The following is a 21540-nucleotide window of genomic DNA, read 5'->3' as shown; positions in this document are numbered from 1 at the left end:
AAATATTACGATAATACTGAATTACTAGTATCCTACGGTCTACATAGTAAACCTAAATATTATATGTGTAATTATTAATTTATTTATATATATATATATATATATATATATATATTTGGTTTTTCGGTTTTCATTTTTCTAAATTCGAAATCAAACCAAAAAATCAAACAAAGTAACTTATAAATCCAAAACCAAACCAAAAATCCAAATTACAATTCGGTTTGATTTGGTTTGATTTTTCGTTTTAATCCAAATACTGCACACCCCTAAGGTGAAGAATGAAAAGGTAAACAAATAGATTCTTTGTACTTTTTTTTTTGTATAAATATCATTTTTTTTTTGTATAAAAAATATATTTTGAATGGTGAAATTTAGACTAGTGATTTAAGTAAATTTTAGCAATAGAATATCAAACTTAAAAGTAGTGGTCTAAGGTAAAGTTACTTCACGCCACAAATCTAGGGCTTGGATCTATCATATATCCAAACTTCAATTAATTAATTTTATGGTTAAAATTCTATAGAAAAAATGTTATTCGCTTTTGAATTTTCTTAGTTTTTTGGGGAATTTAGAAGAAAAAATCTTATTACGGATTTTTTTTTTAAAGTTTGAACTTCTATTTACCATAAATTTTAAATGCACTAATTCAAGTTTTTTTTTCTCTCTTTTATATATGACTCATTCAAATCAGTTCAATTCAGAAAACTTTGGTGATCAATTATATCACTTTTTAAATTTTTTTCTTCCGTCGAAAAAATCTTACATCGTCCTCATATCATAGCTACCAACCTAATTTTTCCTCCTACTCTTCTATTTATTTTTAGTTTTGTTAATACCAAATTTTGTAATAAAAGATGACAAAGTAATATTTATAATATTGTTTTTCAAAAGCGGGTAGATTTTAAAGAAAAATCCTAAAAGTAGATACATCATATTATATTTTCGCAATAAAAGCTAGAATTTATCTTGTTAAGTTGAAAGATATCTTGATGCTATGTTTTTTTTTTTATACTTTCTATTAAATACATTTACCATGCGAAAATTACCGAGTCAACTAATCTAAGTTCATATTGAGCTAGGAACACTTAAAAAAAAACACTAAATTGGATCTTTAAGGCCTAAATCCTAATAGACACCATAGAACCCTATTATATATGTTTAAAATAGACAAAATCTACTCGACATATCTAAGTGAAAATTGGTATCCAGTTAATGAGACACCAAGCTACATTATAACTAATTACACATTCAAATAAACCATCTTATTCACTATATAAAACTATATGTCATTTGCTAATCCAATTCTAATAATTATGTTATGAACTCAATTCATCGTAGCCCCTAGCAAAGCCAAAATAAAAGAGAGAGCATTATTGTAAACAACTCATTCTCTTTTCACTTTTTTCATAATAATTGCATGATAAAACTATTAATAAGTACTGTGATTTTTACTGTACTTATGAATTTGCAAAAGCTATATTGACTTAATAACCTGACTAATCATACTTATTAAGGAAAAGATGGACAACTGATCTTTAATCCTTTAGTAACTGTAATAAAAAGGAGGGAAACAATTGTGAAAATTTACATGCCTCAATTCTTTAGAGCCTAACATCCTAAAAGACCAGGCCATTATACTTGGGGCTAATCAATTGTATACACGAAAGAATCGGGTTTCAAATCCCCATGAATAATGGGGTGCACCATGAGCTATGAGCAACACAGATTAGGCAACCACCATCAAAATCACGTCTATTGTCAATTCTTTGATTCATCTACCCAAGCAAGAACTTGAAAATGTCACCCACTGATATGATACCTTCTACACGTTTGCTTCCCGCTTCCACAACAACAACCCGCCTAACCCCTGCAAACCATATCAACAAGTTACTACTGCAGCACATGAAAAGATCACAGGCCAAGAAGATTTTGTATAATAGTAACAGGACAGAAGCTTAACCAGGTCTGGACAATCTTTCCATCACTTCATGCAATGAATCAGACCGTAAACACATGTGACATTTTTGACTGCTCAACCCATAAGTTGCATATGGTTCTTCTGCAAGTTGCAATGCCTACAAACACATAAACATATGAATGAAAATTAACCCCCCACAAAAAAAAAAAAAAAACATTAGAGTAATATACAAATGTAGCTTCACACCTAAAAATATTCACTTCTATAAGAAGCAAACTATAAGCTCCACACTGAATTTTTCTCCCTCTCTCTCTCTCCATATATATCTATATATTTATACAGGATCTTTAATCCTAGCAGGAAGGAGAGGGGAATATATATATTTTTGAATGAATAAAAAAAACTATAAATTTACCATAGATTTAAAATAGAAAGATATGAAATTTCCACCCAGAAGTATCCCAGTGATTAGGCGTTGTTGATTATAGTAACACAGACCGCCAAAACTAAGAATCTTTTTCTTTCTTTAGGTTTAGGTCAAAAGTAACTTCTTTTTTTATGAAGTAAGAAACTATACTATATAATAGGCATCAAGAGGATGCAATACGTACAAAAGAGGGAAGGAGAAGACACGTTGGTACAAAAAGTGCTAAGCTAGAACAAAGGAGCTGACAAAATCCAAAAAGTTAATAGGGCAATCTACAAGGGCTAAATTTTACCAACTACCATAATAGACATCTAGCTTTAAGAGTGTGCGAGGAGTAGATTAGCCATCAACACATCGGTTGAAAGTAACTTTATTGAAATACCAGCAAAAGTGATTGCTGTGAAAAGTTACACCCAACAGAGCCCCATTTCAGACTCTATAATGCACTGAGAAAATCAACAGTGGCCATGCCATAATTTACCACCTGAACTTAGAATCCTTATGACAGGTTCTGGTGGTATCCACTAGTTCAAAGACTCTCAAGCAAGAATTGTCTTATCCAGAAGCAAAAAATATATCCTCGCGAGAAACTTCATTACTGCTGGCATCCAGTTCAAATTGAGTTTCAGAATACTCTCCATAAAAAATATAGTTCGCACACCTATCCAAGCAAATATGCAAGATACATTTGCTGATTTTGTAATTTTATTGAGTCATTTATTGAGAGAAAGCCAGTTTCAAAAGGAGGGACACGGAAGGTTGACAGCCAGCATAAATAGTCAAATCATGGTGAATCCTCTGAGGGTACAGAGAGATCATACAGCCAGCCCAATCAGCTAATCCACTAGATGGGGACTGAAGTGTAGTTGCATTGAGAATGGTTAGGAGTAAACTAAGGTGTAACTAAGATTACACCTTCCTGGAAAGGGAACCCTCAACATGCTGGTGAGAAGAAGGGTATAAAATCCCAGGCCCAGTAGTCAAACCCCTGAACTATACCTATTGAAGCTAGAAATATATTTAAAAATTGAACTCAAGGCACAGTACCTGATGAATACTCATTTCCTCAAGATTGATGTGCGTGTAGATCTTGTCCTTGGCCAAAGCTGTAATATCACTGCCAGCCATAGATTCAGGCATTCAGCAAATTAACCTAACGAAGGTCTACACACACTACAATATCTACAAGTCTGAATATGGAAAAACAACTAATTATTTATAAACCTTCGGGAGTATATATCCAACAAGGAGTCGTTATCGTCAACAATGGGAATTGCACTAACTTGAGCTGCAAAGGGGACAAAAACATGCATAAGAGATACAGACATTTTATTAACTCACTAGCCAAAACTTATCAACATGTGACCAAATATCTTTAAGAATAGTGAGAATTCATATTCGTCCGTAATATTAATGGGCTAATAAATTCTTTAGTGGGGAAGTATATTACTAACAACCATACTTGATCTTAGCCAAAAGACTGAGAAAGGTATAACCTTGCACTAACAAATTCAATGCTGCATTCAGAGAAGCAGTAGGCCTCAGCATTGCCAGGGGTTGTCGATTTGGCTCTCCAATTTTCGGAACCCATGTGCCCAAAGGAATAGCACCAATTGGCAACTGAAGTATTGGTAAAGACTCTGGAGAATGCTTGAAATACCTGCAAATATCTGAAAGGTAACAAAGCTGTGAGCCACAATAGCAAGATTAGTGAAGACCCAAGAAAAATTAAAAGCTCACGTTTTAGTATTTCAGAAAGAGAAGCAAGATATAATAGCTGGGGATATGATCCATCCTGAGCTGGTGAATGAATTATAGGTACTGTAGCGACCCCATTTTGCAAAATTTCCAATGCCACATCCTTCAAGCTGTTATCTGGCCCTGACTGCATTGAATAGAGGAAATCAAGGTGTGTAAAAGAAGAAATTGACTAGCAATAGGTCCTAAATACACAATAGAAGTCTCTGATTCATAAACCAGGACAGCTGACTAAGAGAAGTAAAAGAAAATGCAAGGGACATCTTTAGCAGGAAAAGTGTCACAACAGCCAGATGCAACTAAACAAATTTAATCAACTAATCTCACATTAATACAGCACATAAGTAGTGATTAAATAGGCACAGGTGATGCTATTCTCTCTTGCAAAATTGAAAAAATGTATGCAATCCATAGCAGCAAGATTGCGATGATCTTAGTAGGCTTTCATCATTTTCATTTTTAATCATCAAACTCATGATTGATTCCAAGATATAGGATACAGTAACAAGACGATATAAACTATTTGGTCTTATTATCTACTCTCAAAGAACCATGAAAGTGTAAGTTCTTATTCCCCTGGCTATCCACCCTCAATTGTATCCCATCAATCAATTACAACAAAATGTGGTTCAAATGCTTGAAGATTTCATTCAACCAAAATCTGTAAGTTGCAGTTGTTCCAGCTATGGATGGCAACGCTACAGCAAGCACGTACATTCAGAGAACATCAATAAGTATTTTTTAAGTGTTAACAATAACCGAAAGAATCCATGAGAACTGAAAGTCGAAGGGATAAAGTTAAATCTGCACTTTGCACACTGACATATCAAGCAGGCCAAACAAACTCACCCAAACAAGTCGCCGTGGAGTTGATTTACCAAGCTCATTGGCTTGTCTGCTCAAGTAAGATTTTGCCTCTTTCCATGCAGATATAGTATGTGTCTCAAGCTCTTCCTCTGTCAGATTGGAACCATGATTCCCAAGCTGCGACAGGTCACGAGATTTCTTTACATTCAGTTATGGGAGAAAAGAGCTAAAAAGATACATAATGTCTTTCTCAAAAACATATTAATAAGGGAAATACACCACAGATTCTCACAATATGTGATGCATGAATGATTCATCATTAACAACACAATGAAACTACAACTAAAATGAAAAAATTGCAAGAAATGCAACTACTTCCAGCAGCAAGTTAGCAGTAGATGTATCATGACACAGTGACCTAAAAGATTAACCAAGAAGAAAGGGCAATCAGCCAGAAAATAAACAGAATAGCCTCATAAGCCTATTTAGGTGTAGTCAACTAATTGAACATTGATATTGAAATGAAGCATGGCTGCAAGATCACAAAAGTTGGGGAAAAACAAAATACATAAACTTAGCTATATCCCACCTCATTAACCCACATTTTGATGGAAAGCAAGAGCACAGTATCAGCAAGTGAACATAATGCCAATAAGAGAAACTTCCAACATAGAAATCACACAAGAAATAACAATATAAGTACAAAGATATTAAGTCTAGTTTTAAGTAATTTGGCTACACACTTGCTAAGTCATCATGTAAAACTTTCGGGTATCATCTATTTATTTTTTTGAAAACTTCCTCCTTTCTTAGTTTGGAGGTGGTCAAGTTCCAACATGGTGCAGGTTTTCAGCTTAAAGAGAGGGAAAAAATATTTCTCTAGAGTCTTGACAATATATGAGAGACAAAGCCAAGCCCACACGAACATCTACTAAAAGCATTGGTATATCCACTATGCAGAGTGGGTCATATTACTATAGGAAGCAAGCATAAAATCAAACCAAAGAGCTATCTTAAAATGTCACTTTACACATACTTCACCTACAGCACAACATCTGTCTATAAATAAGACTGATCAAGGGCACCTCCAAAACAGTAATAGAAGTATAAAACCACTAATGGGACCAGCCACATCACATTGTAAGCTAAAAAAAAGGACCACCTTTACTTAACTCATAACAAAATAGAAGTCGTACAAGATGTCTGAAGAAATATAAATGATGATAACAGCATATTACTGCTAAAAGCATATCAAGAAACATAATCAAAACTTGCAAGGAACTCTGCTTACCTCTCTCATGATTAAAATAAAATCCAAAGCACTAAGGACTCCAACAAATTGTGCCCTGCTGAAATCCCATAAAGGAGCCATAGGAATACCCTGAAAATAATATGGCTCAGAAACAGATTTTATAATATTTTCAGGAAAGAATATAGAGAAGTATAACCAGCATAATGAAGAAGGAAATGCCTAATCTTATTTCAAATTATGCTAATACACTGAGTATGGCTGCAGAAAAAGGCAGTAGTAAGTAGTATAGCTAACAAGTCACTCCATTCCCAATACTAGAAAATGAGCAAGGCACATACAATAATGGAGTTTCTGACCAAAATCGACCCTATTGATTCATCAAAATTTTCATTACATCTTTATAACATCTCTGTTGACCTGAAACATCCCTCAAAATTTTTTAACTTGACCAAAAACAGAGGGCTAAGTATGTTGGTTCCACTCTTTCATTTTGTTCTTTTGCTACATTGGAACCTCTTATCCAGCCATTTTTATGGGCAATTTTCATCATATTGTTAAGTCTTTCCATCACCAGAATGAGCAGAAAGGAGACAATGGATCACCTTAGCTCAACCTCTTTGAGAAGGAAAAAAACCTTCAGGTGAGCCAATTATCAGAACAGAGAACCTCACAGTGGTAATGCAAAATCTTATCCATCTAATCCATCTCCCTCCAAACCCCATTTTCTGAGAATTCCAAGCCAAAAACTCCAATTCACATGGTCATATGCCTTGTCAATATCCAATTTCCACATGATCCCTGGCATCTTATCTTTCAATCTGACATATATGCATAATTGGCAATAAGAACAACATCTGTGATCTGTATGCCTTTCAAGAATCTTTAAGAATGTCATATGATGAGTATCACTAATGTGTGCATCACCTTTTTCCATCTCTCTGCTGGATCTTGGCTATCAATTTATATATGCTCCCTATAAAACTAATAGGTCTAAAATCTATCAATTCCTTAGCCCCATTCTTTTTGGGAATAAGAGCTATGTAAGTTGCATTGAAGCTCTTCTTGAGAATAAAGTTGTGCATAGTGGACATCACATCATTCTTAAAGACCTCTCAACAATGAACAAAGAACCCCATAGTGTACCCATCTAGACCTGGTGCTTTATCTACTGCACATGCCTTGAGACCATCCAAAACTTCTCTCCACAAAAGACTCTTGCAATTCATGTTGGTCCTATGTGTTTATGGTAAGACACTGGTACATGTTGTAATAGGGAATCCATTTCTCATTTGCAGAGTAGAGCTTCTGATAGAAGGTAACGATCTCCCTTTAAATGTTCTCTGGCTCCACAATATCTTCTCATCCTACCGGTAGATGATCAATGTAATTATTTTTCTTGCGGGCATCAGCAATTCTCCGGAAGAACTTTGTGTTTTTATCACTCCGTTTAATCCACCGTGTTCTTGATCTTTGTCTCCATTTAATCTCTTCCTCTTTGGCATAATCTTCAAAATCCATGAATAAATTAGTTTTTTGAATGGCCTCTTCTTCAGTTAAAGATCTATTATGTTGAATGTCGTCGACCTCTGCAATTTTGCTCAGAATCAGATCTTTATTCTTCTCCAATTTCCTATAGGTGCTTGAGCTCCAAACTTTGAATTTAGCCTTCAAAGCTTTTAACTTGGTTGCTGAAATATAATCTGACCTTCCGTTAGTAATAATGGAATCCCACAAAACCTCACCTTTCTCATTGAAACCTTCAGTTTCCAGTCATCATCCTTCAAATTTGAAATAAGACTTTTTGTGTTCCCAACTGCAACTTTGAAGCGCAATTGTGGGGTCAGAACAGATTATAGGAAGAATTTCTTACTTAATATTATTGAAATTTTCTCCTCATTCAGTAGAGTATAGGAACCTGTCAATCGTGGAAGAGGTTTCCAAGTTGTTCACTCTAGTCCAGGTCAGGTATAGCTTCCCCCATCTAGTTGAGGATCAATCAACTCCATATCCTCAATAAAATCAGAATATTCAGTCATGTATGTAGACGTTCTGGAGCAATTCTTCTTCCCTGAAGCACATTTGGCAATACTAAAATCACCCCTTACCACCCACGGTCCCATAAACAAACTTCTCAACCCTTATTTCCCTACATACCTCTTGCCTTTCCTGATTACAATTTGGTGCAGATACCCCTATCATGTGCCAACCAAAATCATTAGTTGTCGACTTGAATCTACAAGTCAAAGTATAGACATTGATTTCCACTAGCATTGGGTCTAATTGTAAGGAGCACATGACATTAGCTTGGTTAGAACTAAGAAGCTGGGCCTCAGTAAAGAGAACTTGGCCTTTATTAAAAGTAGCTCCTTTAAAACATTGTCTGACCTTTCCTTTGGCCCATAAAAGAGCTCCTTACTTTTGATTAAAAAAAACTTCTGTCCTACGTGTCACTGTGCCCTTGCTAGCTGTGTTATTTGAATATTAGAAATAGGTATCTACTCAAAAGAATCCATGTTCCTCTTAGTATCAAAGCAAAACCTATTATCTTTAAGAGTGTAGGGTTTTTTTGGCCCAACGGTCCTTATCCTGCAGGACTTCCTCCGCTCTAGCAACCACCATGGTTCTCAACTCACTCCAGATCGGAATTAAAAAGGTAAGACCATTGTTGACAATCTTTACCTCTTTCGGAACTTCCTTTCCAAATCCCTTTGTTCTCATTCTCACCCACTTCAAATGGTTTTTCAGGGATGTCTCTTCCTCTGTTTCCAGCCATCCCCCGCATTGATTTCCAATGGCTTTGAACATTTTTTCTGTCCAAAATTGAAGAGGAAGACATATTGCTTCAGTAAAGAAGAGAAGGAGAAACCAATCAGAAAATGGGTGGTGAGTACTTGGAAGAACACTCTTGGAATTAATATATATGAAATGGGGGGCTGCTCTTATCCACATTGGGGCCTCTCAATTGGTGAAACAACCTATAGTCGGCGACCACCATTCGAGATGAATCTTCAATTGTTTCCAAGCACTGTCCTTTAAGAATACACTCAACCATGTGCTTGTTTGGAAACTCGAACAGAAAAGAGCGAACCCCCATTTGGTATATTTTAACTCCAAAAGCGTTCTTCCAAGTATTCACCACCCATTTTCTGATATCTGAAAGTGTTAGTTTCTCCTTCTCTTCTCCTCTAAAGCTTCCAATAATATATCTTCCCAGCAAGCCATTTTCCTGGTTAGCATCACCACCAGAGATGATGATACAGGAGTTTTTGTTGCTGATCAGAGACTCAGATGCTTCTTTTGATTGCCACTTGCTAGTTCTGACTGAATCTGCATAAGGAACCTTCGGATCTATCCTCCTAGGAATATTTGTAATAAATGTTCCTTTATGTTCCTTGATGAAATTATCTTAAATGCTATGTCTCCCCATCCCAACATTAAATGTAACTTCTGGAATAATAATGATATATCTGTTCCCTCCTTGTACTGTCACAATGCTTATAAATCTTCCAAATTTGTTGTGCTTTCGGAACAAAAGAAGTTCCGAGTATTGTTCATTTAGCTTCTACCTTCTCCTATGGGTGCCAGAGTCTTTTGAAGCTTCTTGGAGTACAGAGACTATCCATTCCATTGCTTTCTTGCTGAAAGTTGTTCTGCGCATCAGACTTCGGCTTCTTTCAAACCCAACCCATTCAAACCAAACTTCAGCTCTGCCTGCAAGCCTGGTGATATCGTAAGACTTAAAACCTACTGCAAAGTAGATTCTATTTCCCCCATAAAAGCTAATATCTTCTTGAACTTCTCCCTTATAACTCACTCAACTTTGCAACTGCCAAGTTTTGATTTTTTTTTTCTTTCCAAAAAAGCAGTTTATCTCTGATTTTGAGACATAACATAATTAATTAATTAAAAGTCTACTCTCTCTAATAGCTAAGGCTTTAAAGATGGTCACACTCTTCAATGGTGACAATATTCCACACAGTTCTGCTTAATGACCATTCTGGCGATTTTCCTTTTTAATGGAAATGAGGCTTCAAGCATGTCCCCAACAAAAGAACAGTTATCAAATGTGACAAAATCTGAAAGCTCCATATATATCATGATACAAACAGGACATCTAGCAGGATAGAAGATATACCTGCTCATGAAGAATATGAAATGCTTGCTTTACGGGTAAGTCAACATCCAAAGCAATGACCTGAAAAATAGTCCTTATCAGAAAAGGCAACAAAACACTCATTCTCATAACCCATCACATCACCTAGACAGAAAATAGGATAAATAGATCAAACCTTGCTCGACCCTGGAAGCAACTCATAAGCTGAATGTGTTGATAGGACTGCAGATATGCGGTGGCGGGAAATATCCAAATCTGACTGCGATATCCTGGAAGCATCATCTGGCAAGGCAACATCCGACACTCTTACCTATGACACATATAAGAAAAAGTTTTTAGACAAATCAAAAGGCGAATTTACTAGCTCTCCCTCTAGAAGAAGACAGTATGTTAGGGAGGGTATAAAGAGGTCACATAGGCAAAAATAGTTGAACACCAGGTGCAAGGTCAGATAGAAAATGAAAATGGAACACCAGGTCCTTCAAAATCACTTGTTTTATCATTTAGTTAGTAGAATTAAGTAACTGGTGTCTCAAAAATAAGTTCATAGGTTCTTATAAATGTTTGTCAAGTCATCCACTTCACAAAATGGGGTGTGCTTGAAAAGGAGATTCTGATAACCATATTATTGACACCCTCATACCAAAAATGAGCTGGTTCGACAAGAAGAAACATAAACTAGACAGTTAATATGGAGATTTAATGTCTGACTAGTCAAGTCATCCACTTCACAAAATGGGGTGCTTGAAAAGGAGATTCTGATAACCATCTTATTGACACCCTCATACCAAAAATGAGCTGGTTCGACAAGAAGAAACATAAACTAGACGGTTAATATGGAGATTTAATGTCTGACCTTTTCAGAAAAACTAACGACATGTTATAAACTAGAATAGAAAAACAGAAGTTGACTCTTGATAAAGAAAGAACACTGGTGCACGAAGACAATATGTATAAAATACAGATGCATAAATCCTCTGCTCTAACTACAGATTAGTCCATACAATGTGATGGAGAAATACATCAAATAATATTAGACACACTAAGGAAGTCTCAAATATTCTAAGCATTCATGATCGCTTTGCAATTCAGTAATTTGCACGAGTAGAACATTCACTAACCAAACGCTGAAAGGCCTGATTATCCACATCCATGTTAGAGCTAGGAGGTATTTGTGCACTTAGTACTGCTGGAAGGTAGTCAGACTCTCTGGCCAAGAGGACAGTATTGACTGTTCCAAGGCTTCCACTCACAAAAGGTTGGTTCTCATCGTGTCGCCATTCACCATCAACAATGAACTTGTACTGCAAGTAAAGTATGTAACCATAAATCCTTCATCACATGTAAGGAAGCTGAATACGAAATCTAACGAGGAAAAGAAGCAAAATGATTAAAATAAAATTGCCACTAACAAGAAAAGGCAAATGATATTAGAACTCAAATCATCACACATAAAAATGACCACCTCCGAGACACAGGTAAGATGCGAGAGTTCCAGGAGGCCTTCAAAGGTTTCTCTCTTCATGAAAGAGAAAGGGCAATGGGATATGCTGGCAAGATCTCACACTTACCTATGCTCCCCATGATAACTGAATTCATAAATTACGGTCAATAAACAATACGAGCCGACAGATACATCGACCAAGGTTTCATGATTATGCTGTCCCACACAAATCATTTACCTGTAACTATTCACTAACCTTACGAAAATTGATTACATTGGAACGTTTACGAGGAGGAATACATTGAATTTGATAAATGCATTGCTTGTGAAGTATGGGTGCATGTATGTTCTATAGATTTACCCGTTGTTGATTGGAAGTTAGAAACTGATATTTTATGGTAATTGCGTTGAGTATTGCCAACAAAATGTTTATCAATGACCGAAAAGTATGAACTTTCTACTTATGGTGACGAACTGAATTATAACCATATAAAAAATGCTCTCTTTGTTATTTTTCCTTAGTTCCGAAACAAAGTTTTGTCATGCCATTAATTGAACAGACAAACTGAGCATCAAGCTGCAGTTATCCAGAAAAACTAATAAACCATCTGCCAGGCAGCTCAGACATTTGTTTTTTAATTTATATGGACTAAAATAATGGTGATGCCTGCACCAGAAAAGGAAATGTTTTTATGCTGGTTTAGAAAGAAAATCAGCAAAGAATGTAGAAGTGCTAGGTCAACTATACCAGCCTGCCTTTGGGGGCAATGAGGAAGGAAAGGAATCATCTTTAGAGCAATGCAGAAAGCAGTAAATGGACTTGCATACAAAAAGCTTGTACAATAGCGAAAATTATCTAGATACCCTGCTAGATTTCCTCAGTTCCCTTCATGCTTAGTGCCACAGTGGGAGGGTGAGTTTCCATAACTGTTTATACTTCAGTAGCTCCTTGGTGCTGGTTTAAGTGAATAAAATGGCTTACTTATCCCAAAAAAGGGCCTACTAGCAACCCATCCAGCACCCACCCAGATGATTCATTCTATTACATCTCTATAGTCACTTGATGGCAGGAGTGTCCACACAGAAAGTAAATTCAACCCCTAAATCAAGCAAGCTTGGAATACCAATATCCCACAACAGGACCACATACTTTCTTCAATAAGTTAAATAAGCATCTAATGACTATTTAAGTAGGTCATCCAAGTTTACACACTGGACAAGGCGATAATTGGTCTCGGCAAGTAAAGAAAAGCTTACGAAGTCAGAGTCTCCAAAATAGGGAAAAGTATCTTCTAACTTGTCTCTAGATTAAAGTTAGGTCACCCAACTATATCTACAGGAACTAAATGCATCATTCACAATAGATAGCATGACAGCCTTAAATGATAATCCAACATGTGACAGCTAGCGCTACTGCTATTCCCAAAGGAGTAATTTCCCAGCTAACTACTAACTAAAAAATACTACTCATACTGAAAATTAAGAATAAAACTCAAAATTGAAGCCTCAACTGCAGAACTACAGAAACTAATACAAATAAAAACTTTACAAAAGTAAGAAAACTACAAAACAAACCTGGTGGTAACCAGGTGGAACACTGCAAACAGTCTGAAACACAGTTGGACATCCTTCAACAGGAGCCATCGGCCATTGAGACCACCTTCAAAAAGTGAAACTTCCTTTAAGAAACACAAGATACTAAAGGAGAAAAGAGCATTTGTACAAACAAAAGTGCTAGTGCCAACTTATAGTTACCCAGTAAATGTGCCACTCAGATATACACTTCTTCCTCCATAAGGCCAAACAAAGCGGGTAGGAATCAAAGCCGTGCCACCATCCCGTGCATAATCCATTGCAGAAGGATACATTCACTTTCCAATTCAACCAAACACAACCCCAAACAGCAAACAACTCTAAAATGCTGAAATTCTGATGAATGCAGTTCAGATAAATTAATTAATCATGGTTGACCATGACAAGATTAGACAACCTTAAATCCCCAGAAAAAAAAAGTCTCAAACTTTAATTAATTCTTACCAGCAAAACCTAAATTCAATGAAAATTAAACAGCACAAAGCCCACTCAAGGTAAAAAAGAAGAAAGCCAACACCTTTACCCAGCAAACAAAATTTTAAGCAAATACCCAAATTAATGGATGAAATGACATACAAAAATTTTGAAATTTCCGATAGAATTGTGAAAAAAGCTTCGATCTTGAAACTATATGAAGGAAAGGGAACTTGATCAGGGAATGAAAACCCTAGAAATGTGAAAACTTTGAAGGAGAAAATCGGAATATGGAGAATTGAGTAAAAAATATATTTTTTTAAGCAAAAAAATAAAAAAGGAAAAAGGCAAAGGCAGAGAAATGAAGAATTTTATAGAGAGAAGAAAACCCTAATCTTATAATTATGCTTCGGAGGATTACTTTTTTTCCCCAATTCCTTTTTCTTGAATTAAAAATATTTCCTTGAAAAAAATTAAAATTGCCACGTATGAAAATTTTATTTTTATTTTTGAATTGAAAATATATTACGAGGAAAGTGTTAAAATCGCCACGTATAATAAAATAAATTATTGAGTAATGGTATAATTTAAAAAAAAATAAAAAAATCACACACCTTAAAAGTAGATACATTCAACTGGCTCTTTACTATGATAGCTAGTAGCTATATGAAATTTTTGTTATGATAAAATAAGAATTACTACTATATTTAATACTCCAATGTTTTTTCTTAATAAAGACTAGCAATAAATAGTCGAAGATAAAAAGTAGAAAAGGTTAGTGTTTGGTTGTCTATAGTAAATTTTAATCTCTATATTTAATGATGTACTTCTTTTATAAAATTTGATTTTAATTCTCAAATTTTAGACCTTCACTAAAGAATCGAAGAGCTCTTTAAAATTCAAAACCTATTTTTTTGTGAATGTATCGTTTAGGGTAATTTTATTACTCCATATTAGAATCTTCTGAATTACAATTGACGGATATAAGATTGGTAGATCTTGGGATAAAAATAACTATAAACCCTAAAAAAATAACTATTAAACTCTATAAAGTAAGTCAGTTGAATGAGATAGCTTGAATTAACTATTTGAATTGCACAATTATAAATTATGAGAGGTGAAGTATTCAGAATTAGTTGAAGAAGGTAAAGTGGAGAAATTATTTGAGGTAAGTTGAGGTCTACTTTCCCAAGTTAAGTATTTGAGTAGAAAATGCATATAACGTGTTTGATAAATTACTCGAGTATAAAAATTTCAATCGATCCTATATGTTTTTACATTCTAGTAAGCATTAAATTCCAATGTTGAAATTGGGAGCTTTTTATTTCATAATGAATTACATAAAAAAAACCAATCATGTTTGTATGCCTAATTAGTACATAATGTTAGAAAGTAATTAATTGTGTTATTTGATTTAATTACTTTTGGTGTGTATTTGTTAGGATTGTTCAAACTCGCTTGTATTTAGATAAAAGTGATCACACACAACATTGAAGTAGTAATCGACCTCCTAAGTGTGAGTGTCATAAAAATCAAAGTTAGTTACGTACTTCACACTTATAGGTGTATATGCATATATATTCCAACTTGAAAGATTGGCTAACCTCTCTAGATATACTGCTAGGGATAGATGTAGGTCAATTGTTTCCACACGTGCATGTGTCATTATAGGTTAACTCGTTTTAAAATAACTATTTTTAGTAATTTAGTTTCAGTGCATATCTCCATATTACATTATTCAAACTCAACTTATAGATTACAATGTAATTAGTTAAATGAATTGCTTAATTTACTTCACTATATTTAATTATGATTATTTAGTCATGATAGTCTTGTTCCTTCACTTAGGAGGTTGTTAACGAGACTTGTTATGTACCCTATCGGTGGTACTAGGTCTATTTGAGTTTGCTAAGTTGTGTGACATGGGTAGAGAAGATAGATGGAGAGATTTGTGATTAGTTATTGATTTTGTCCATTCGGTTGTCTGATGTCCTTGATTCCTTTCGGCAATAACAAACGTTTTCAATTTTTTGCATATATATATATATATATAATGTGTGTATTACAATTTTATTATATGCTAAAGGCTTAAAACTTACTAGTGTAGATAATCTTATATTTATCACTTTATCAAATAACTTCAGAATCGTACATATGATCATTATTGATGTCTTAAATTAATTACTTCAGTAGAATTGTAAGTTACTAATTAATTCACTCAAGAATTTCTCATATTGGGTGTCAATCACCTTTACTCCAAGTTGGGGTGTGACACTCTTTATGAGAAATCTTCTAGTGACCAAAAAAAAGTTATCTTAATCTATTAAGATGTTAACATTAAAATGTAGTTTTCTTAATATAAAAAATCTCAATTAAGGAGTGCAAATCATATATCAACAACAAAGGGTTTATAATAGTATCGTTTGTTGCATGTTAGAGTAAACCATTGAGTAACTACTTGCGCAAATATGACTAGTAAAAGTGTACATGTTAAAGATTAAAAACAAATATTTGTTAATTATATATGAAAAATCCTGGTATGAGTCTTTCCTATATTCCTCTAGTGATTGTCAATGGAACAGTAATGTCTGACTTTAGAACAACTAAGTGGATAAATAGAAATGAAGTTGTATTTTAATTGTATATTTTGTTCGAGAAACTCCTTATGTGTGTTCCTACATGAAGATGAATATTATGTTGCAAAATTTATTTCTAAGGAACATATGAATAGTATTCTCCATGCATGTCCTTATTCTATCAACAACATACCCCCTAATATTAAAATCGTGGGCCATAGATTTTGAATTGATCATTGAATTTTTGTTTGAAATCTCTATGCGGGTGAAGTTCTCAAATATACCAATGAATAGTTGGAGTTACAACTCCTTAAGGAGAATAGATAGTGTTGCAAGTACTTCATCATATGATAATGAACACACTACTAAATAAAACAAAAATATCATTTGCTAGGATGTTGATTCAAGTCAGTGTCACCACATTACTTGCCTAGTGAGATTTCTGCTAGCATACCTAGAGGGCACTAGTTCTCACAAGAGATTATTGGAAATTTGATTATTGTGAGAAGTGTCAAAAGTTTGAACATGTCTATCCTAAATAACAAAAGGAACATGTATAAAAATATGTACAGTAGAAAAAAGAGGAGGAGGAGGAAGAAGAAGAAGGAGGAGGAGGAGAAGGGGAAGAAAGAGGATTACAAGAGACTCTTAAGACAATAAGAATAATCATTTACTTGCTTTATTTGAAAATAGATTTGCACAAGCATGGAGATCCAAAGACACTGAGCCATCATGGGAAACTACCCTGCAAGAGGTTGGGACACATGCAACTGATCCTCATATTATGGCCACATATGTGAGCAAAAAGGTTGGTCATTGTAGTACCTCTAAAAATATGATCATAGATTACATTGCCACTAATGATACTAGTGGTGTGAATAGACTTACATCTCCTATAGATGATTTGAGAAATGTTTGTGTTATAGCACACGGCTCCCAGCAACTGCAGATAAGGGTAAAGAGTAGTCCACAAGATATGAGTCTTGTTCTAGGATGCCATATTGAGTTTCAAATACTTAGCTTTATTATGAAGAAATAAAGTCTCATTAGGATAAATAGAGTACAAGGGACACTTTCATATGGGACCAATATTTCCTTATGACTTGATTAATATGGAGCATTAAGAGAGTGAACAAGGGGTACAAGCAAAGAGAATTGAATAATCATATGCAACGAGAACATGTTAGACTCCCCGACCTCTTGAAACTAGAGGTAAAGAGAGGAAAGTAAAGAGAGTGTTGAAAGAGATAGAGCACCAATATGATTATTAACATGCCTATAATGGTATTAATCTGAATAGTCTTGGATAATGATATAAATATATAATTGAAGTATTCTAAATAGATATACAATTTATTCATACTAAGATAGTAGGAAGGGGTGATGGAGTTGGATTTAATTTGATTGTGGTATATGATTATAATATTGTTATTCAAGGAAAAGGTTTATGGCCAAAAGTAATGCAGATAGCAACTATTGTGACTATTTCATGGTTGATAAGTGAAGATCTTAATGTAGTGACATCCCATTGGATATGCTATTTGAGAACTTTATTACTTCAACAGAAATTAAAAACTTCGTAAGATATGTACAACTTAAAACTTAAAGAACTTTCATGAAAAAGGAAATATTACACTTGAAATAATAAATAACCAAGAGTGGATAGAATATGTAGTAGACTGGATAGGTTTTTTAGCAATAATCTATTGATGATGCAATGTGGGTCATCTCTATACTAAGTACGATTTGTCTGCTATATCAATCAACATTTCTAAGGTCTTAAATATTCAGGAATCTAAATGGTCTCCTAAAATACAATTTAGCAATTTAAATATTTCTCAACTCATCTTAATTTTGAGAAAATGGTGGAAACAATATGAAAATAATAGTTTAGTGATACTATGAAAGTGGTCCAATCCAAACTGAAAGTCCCCAAGCCTATATTGAATATATTGAATGTGGAAGAATTTTAAAGGAATTGATCATAAAATTGACCAAGTCAGAAGTCAGTTACAAGGAATCCAAGAGAACTTATATTGCTACTAGTCAAATCTCTAACTGAACAAATAAAAGATTACTATGATACAACTAGAGAAGTGACGTATTTTATTTAAAAAAGTGTGAAACAACAAAAAAAATAGGGTGAAATAGATGACGGTAAGAGAATCTAACACTACATACTTCTCTTTTATGGAGTAAGAAAAAGGCCAAAAAAATAATTCATGAATTTACTACTTTTAATAGCATTAAACTCACACAATCTGAAGATATAACAAAGAAGATCATGATGGTATATAAATAGCTCATGAAAATTATTGTTTCTACATTTTGTGTTGTAAATAGAGTTATTACGAAATGTAGCCATTGACTGACTCGTGCACAGAAAGTACTACTAGTCCAAGATGTTACTGATCTGGAAATCAAAAATAACATTTGATTTATTGGTGAAGACAAAACCCCTAGAGTTCATGGCTACAACGATATTTCTTCAAAAGAAAGCATGGTCTACCATATAAGCTAATGTTATACAAGAAATTAAATAGTTATTCAAAATTGATAAACTATATAATTGGGTAAACTATGTCTCACTGATTTTAGTGCATAAGGTATCCAACCCTACTATAATCAAAGAGTATAGACCAATTGCATGTTACACTATTCTTTATAAGATAATATCCAAATAATTTAACGCATAAATTATAAGCTGTGATTTCCTCAATTATTTGTGATGCTCTGGGTAAATTTATACCTAGAAGAAAAATAGCAGACAACGTGATATTATCATATGAGCTGGTGAAATGATACACTCACAAGCATAGTTTGCCTAAGTGTATAATGAAGGTGAATTTACCAAAGACTTATGATTCTATGATTCTGTTGAATGGACTTTTTATAGCATGTGATGGAGGGAATTTGTTTCCTATAAGATTTACAAAATGTCAATTATTCAATGGTTGTGAATGGTAAACCAACTAGATCCTTTATTGTTGCTAAAGGGTTTATGCAAGGAGATCACATCATTTTTTGTCTATGTGCTATAACATTATGGTCTAGAGTTAGTTAAAGAGTTCAAACACCATTAAAGTGTTCAAAACTAGGCATTACACATTTCAATTATGATGATGATTTATTACTTTTTGCAAGAGGTGACATTGTTTTAGTAAATTACATTCATCAATGCTTTCTCAAGTTCTCTGTTGCTTCTGGACTGCATGCCAACATGAACAAAAATTATATTTATTTTGGAGAACTAATTTAATCAGGTAGGAAAATTATTGTGAGACAATTGAGACTCAGCCAAGGAGAATTGTCTTTCAAGTACTTAGAGATTCCATTTGATAATACTCAAATATACTTCCCAAAATAGAAATATAGGCGGTTGTATGCAAAATAATATCCAACATATAAGTTCATAATCGAATTCCACAAGAAATAATGTATATGCAATTGAAAAAATAAAGAAATATAAGCTACTAATTTGGATCTGAACAATTGATACAAGCTTTTTAGGGGGGGTTGATAACGAAACAAATACGAGAATTAAAGATAACTAGATAGAGGATATGATGATCAATAACCTTCCCAAGCAAGGATACTGGTGAGATTTAGGAATGAAAAGTCTATCAACATCTATATAATTTATAGAACATTAATATCATTCCATCTCAATTAATAATGGAACAAATCAATCATGTCTTGGAACCTCAATTACCTACCTATATCTTTCTATTGTAGGCAAATATTTCCTAACTAGCTCTTTCAAACCTAGCTAAGTATCAAGTAAAACAATTCAATTTTAGGCAATACAAGAATTTCACTATTTCTAGCCCAAATCTAATAGATGGGGGATTACACTTCAAATTAGCACCAATTAATCTTTCCCAATCTCAACTAACTCTTTCTGACCTAATAAAAGTAAATGGATAAGCCCTAGGGGTGATCAATCCCTTTGAAAAGCAATCAAAGCATGAGATTAACTAGATAACCAAAGATTCAATTCATATAAAATAATCAACTAATTACAAAAATACAAGATAGAAATTAACAACCTAAATATTGTTTATGACTGACACAATATTTAAATAAGAAATTAACAGCTACACATATAAACATTCAATACAAAGCATAGAGTTGAAGAAATGATTAAATATCATTACTATTGAAGCTCTATATCTTCAATCTAATGGTGTTGATTGTGAAAACTTACTCTCAATGATAGGTCAAGGTTCAATGTTATGTTAATCAATAATCTCCCAAGATGACAGTGGATGAGTGTATTACGTAATTTTGGGTAAAATATGCATTTTTAGTTCTGCCCTCAACTTCTGACACATTACTCATCATATTCATGAAGACTTGATTGTGTTTGCAAGGTTAGTATTGATCTTACCTTCACAGTCACGACCAGTACACAATCGTGATTCATTGCTTAGATCTTGACCTCGATCGCGACCTGTTGACCACGCGGTCACGATGATCAATTTTGTTGCCATTTCTAATTTTATGTTTTAGTCCCTATTCAACCTCGATTCCACATGGTCTCTTCTTTTATCTCCCAGACATTTGTATATCTCATTATTTTGCAAGATAGGAAGAAAACCACATTAAATGCACCCATTCTCAAGGAAATAAGGCAAAAATATCAGCTTAAGTTGGTGAAAATATCAACTTATCACAATTCACCACCAAAAAAAACTAATTACAAATAGTGGCAACCCCTGATTGGAAAAACATATGATAGAATTCTAATGACCTTCCCAATCATTATGGGTGAGCTACTAGTGAAAGAAAATGAGGGAAAAAACTTTTGGTTTGAAGAGTTAAAAATTTTATGTTAGGCTTTGACAGAGTCCGAGTAAGATGAGGTATTATAGAGCGATCTGGTGAAACGTCTAAGTGGAGTTAATTTTTCTAATTGTTAAGACGTTAGGGAGTTCATGGGGGTTTTACGAAAGTGAATTCGGGTAAGTAGAACTCCTAATATTGAACTTGGCATGAAGGGTTAATTTCGAACATCAAGGTTCGAAGGTGTGTTGTGAAATGGGCTTTTTTAGGAAATATATGAGCTTCTGTTCTATACAAGCCGCTATAGCGGTGGAATTAATTCCCGGAAGGTCCGGCAACAGCAACACCACTGTAGTGGTATGGGGCTACTATAGCACGATTAGTCGCATTTAATGTAGAAAATTCCCAAAACCATTCATTGTTGGGCTTTCTTGATTTGGGGAAGAGCAGGG

At 34.1% G+C, this 21540-nt stretch overlaps 1 protein-coding gene across 1 annotated transcript; it reads right to left on the bottom strand.

Moving 5' to 3' along the window:
* Positions 1–1523: 1523 nt before the first annotated feature.
* On the bottom strand, positions 1524–14029 carry LOC125877642 (sucrose nonfermenting 4-like protein). Its single transcript, XM_049558874.1, has 14 exons — positions 13758–14029; positions 13476–13649; positions 13296–13380; positions 11398–11580; positions 10452–10586; positions 10298–10357; positions 6202–6291; positions 4953–5087; positions 4086–4230; positions 3842–4015; positions 3570–3633; positions 3393–3462; positions 1961–2075; positions 1524–1867 (listed from the first exon to the last, which is right to left on the bottom strand). Exons 2-14 carry the CDS (start codon positions 13586–13588, stop codon positions 1776–1778), a joined length of 1461 nt encoding a protein of 486 aa, XP_049414831.1. The 5' UTR covers positions 13589–13649; positions 13758–14029; the 3' UTR covers positions 1524–1775.
* Between the last annotated feature and the right edge of the window lie 7511 nt (positions 14030–21540).

This window comes from Solanum stenotomum, chromosome 1, assembly GCF_019186545.1.
Source record: "Solanum stenotomum isolate F172 chromosome 1, ASM1918654v1, whole genome shotgun sequence".
Lineage (NCBI taxonomy): Eukaryota > Viridiplantae > Streptophyta > Magnoliopsida > Solanales > Solanaceae > Solanum > Solanum stenotomum.
Note: the sequence above shows the minus strand (reverse complement) of the source record. Positions and strands in the feature narration are given on the sequence as shown.

Bases quoted from the DNA above. Each gene is read 5' to 3' on its own strand.
- LOC125877642 (XM_049558874.1), bottom strand. From the start codon at position 13,588: ATGTATCCTTCTGCAATGGATTATGCACGGGATGGTGGCACGGCTTTG. The intron at 13,381-13,475 runs GTAACTATAAGT...CACTTTTTGAAG, and splicing joins CTGAGTGGCACATTTACTGG to GTGGTCTCAATGGCCGATGG. The intron at 3,463-3,569 runs GTTTATAAATAA...TATGGCTGGCAG, and splicing joins TTGGATATATACTCCCGAAG to TGATATTACAGCTTTGGCCA.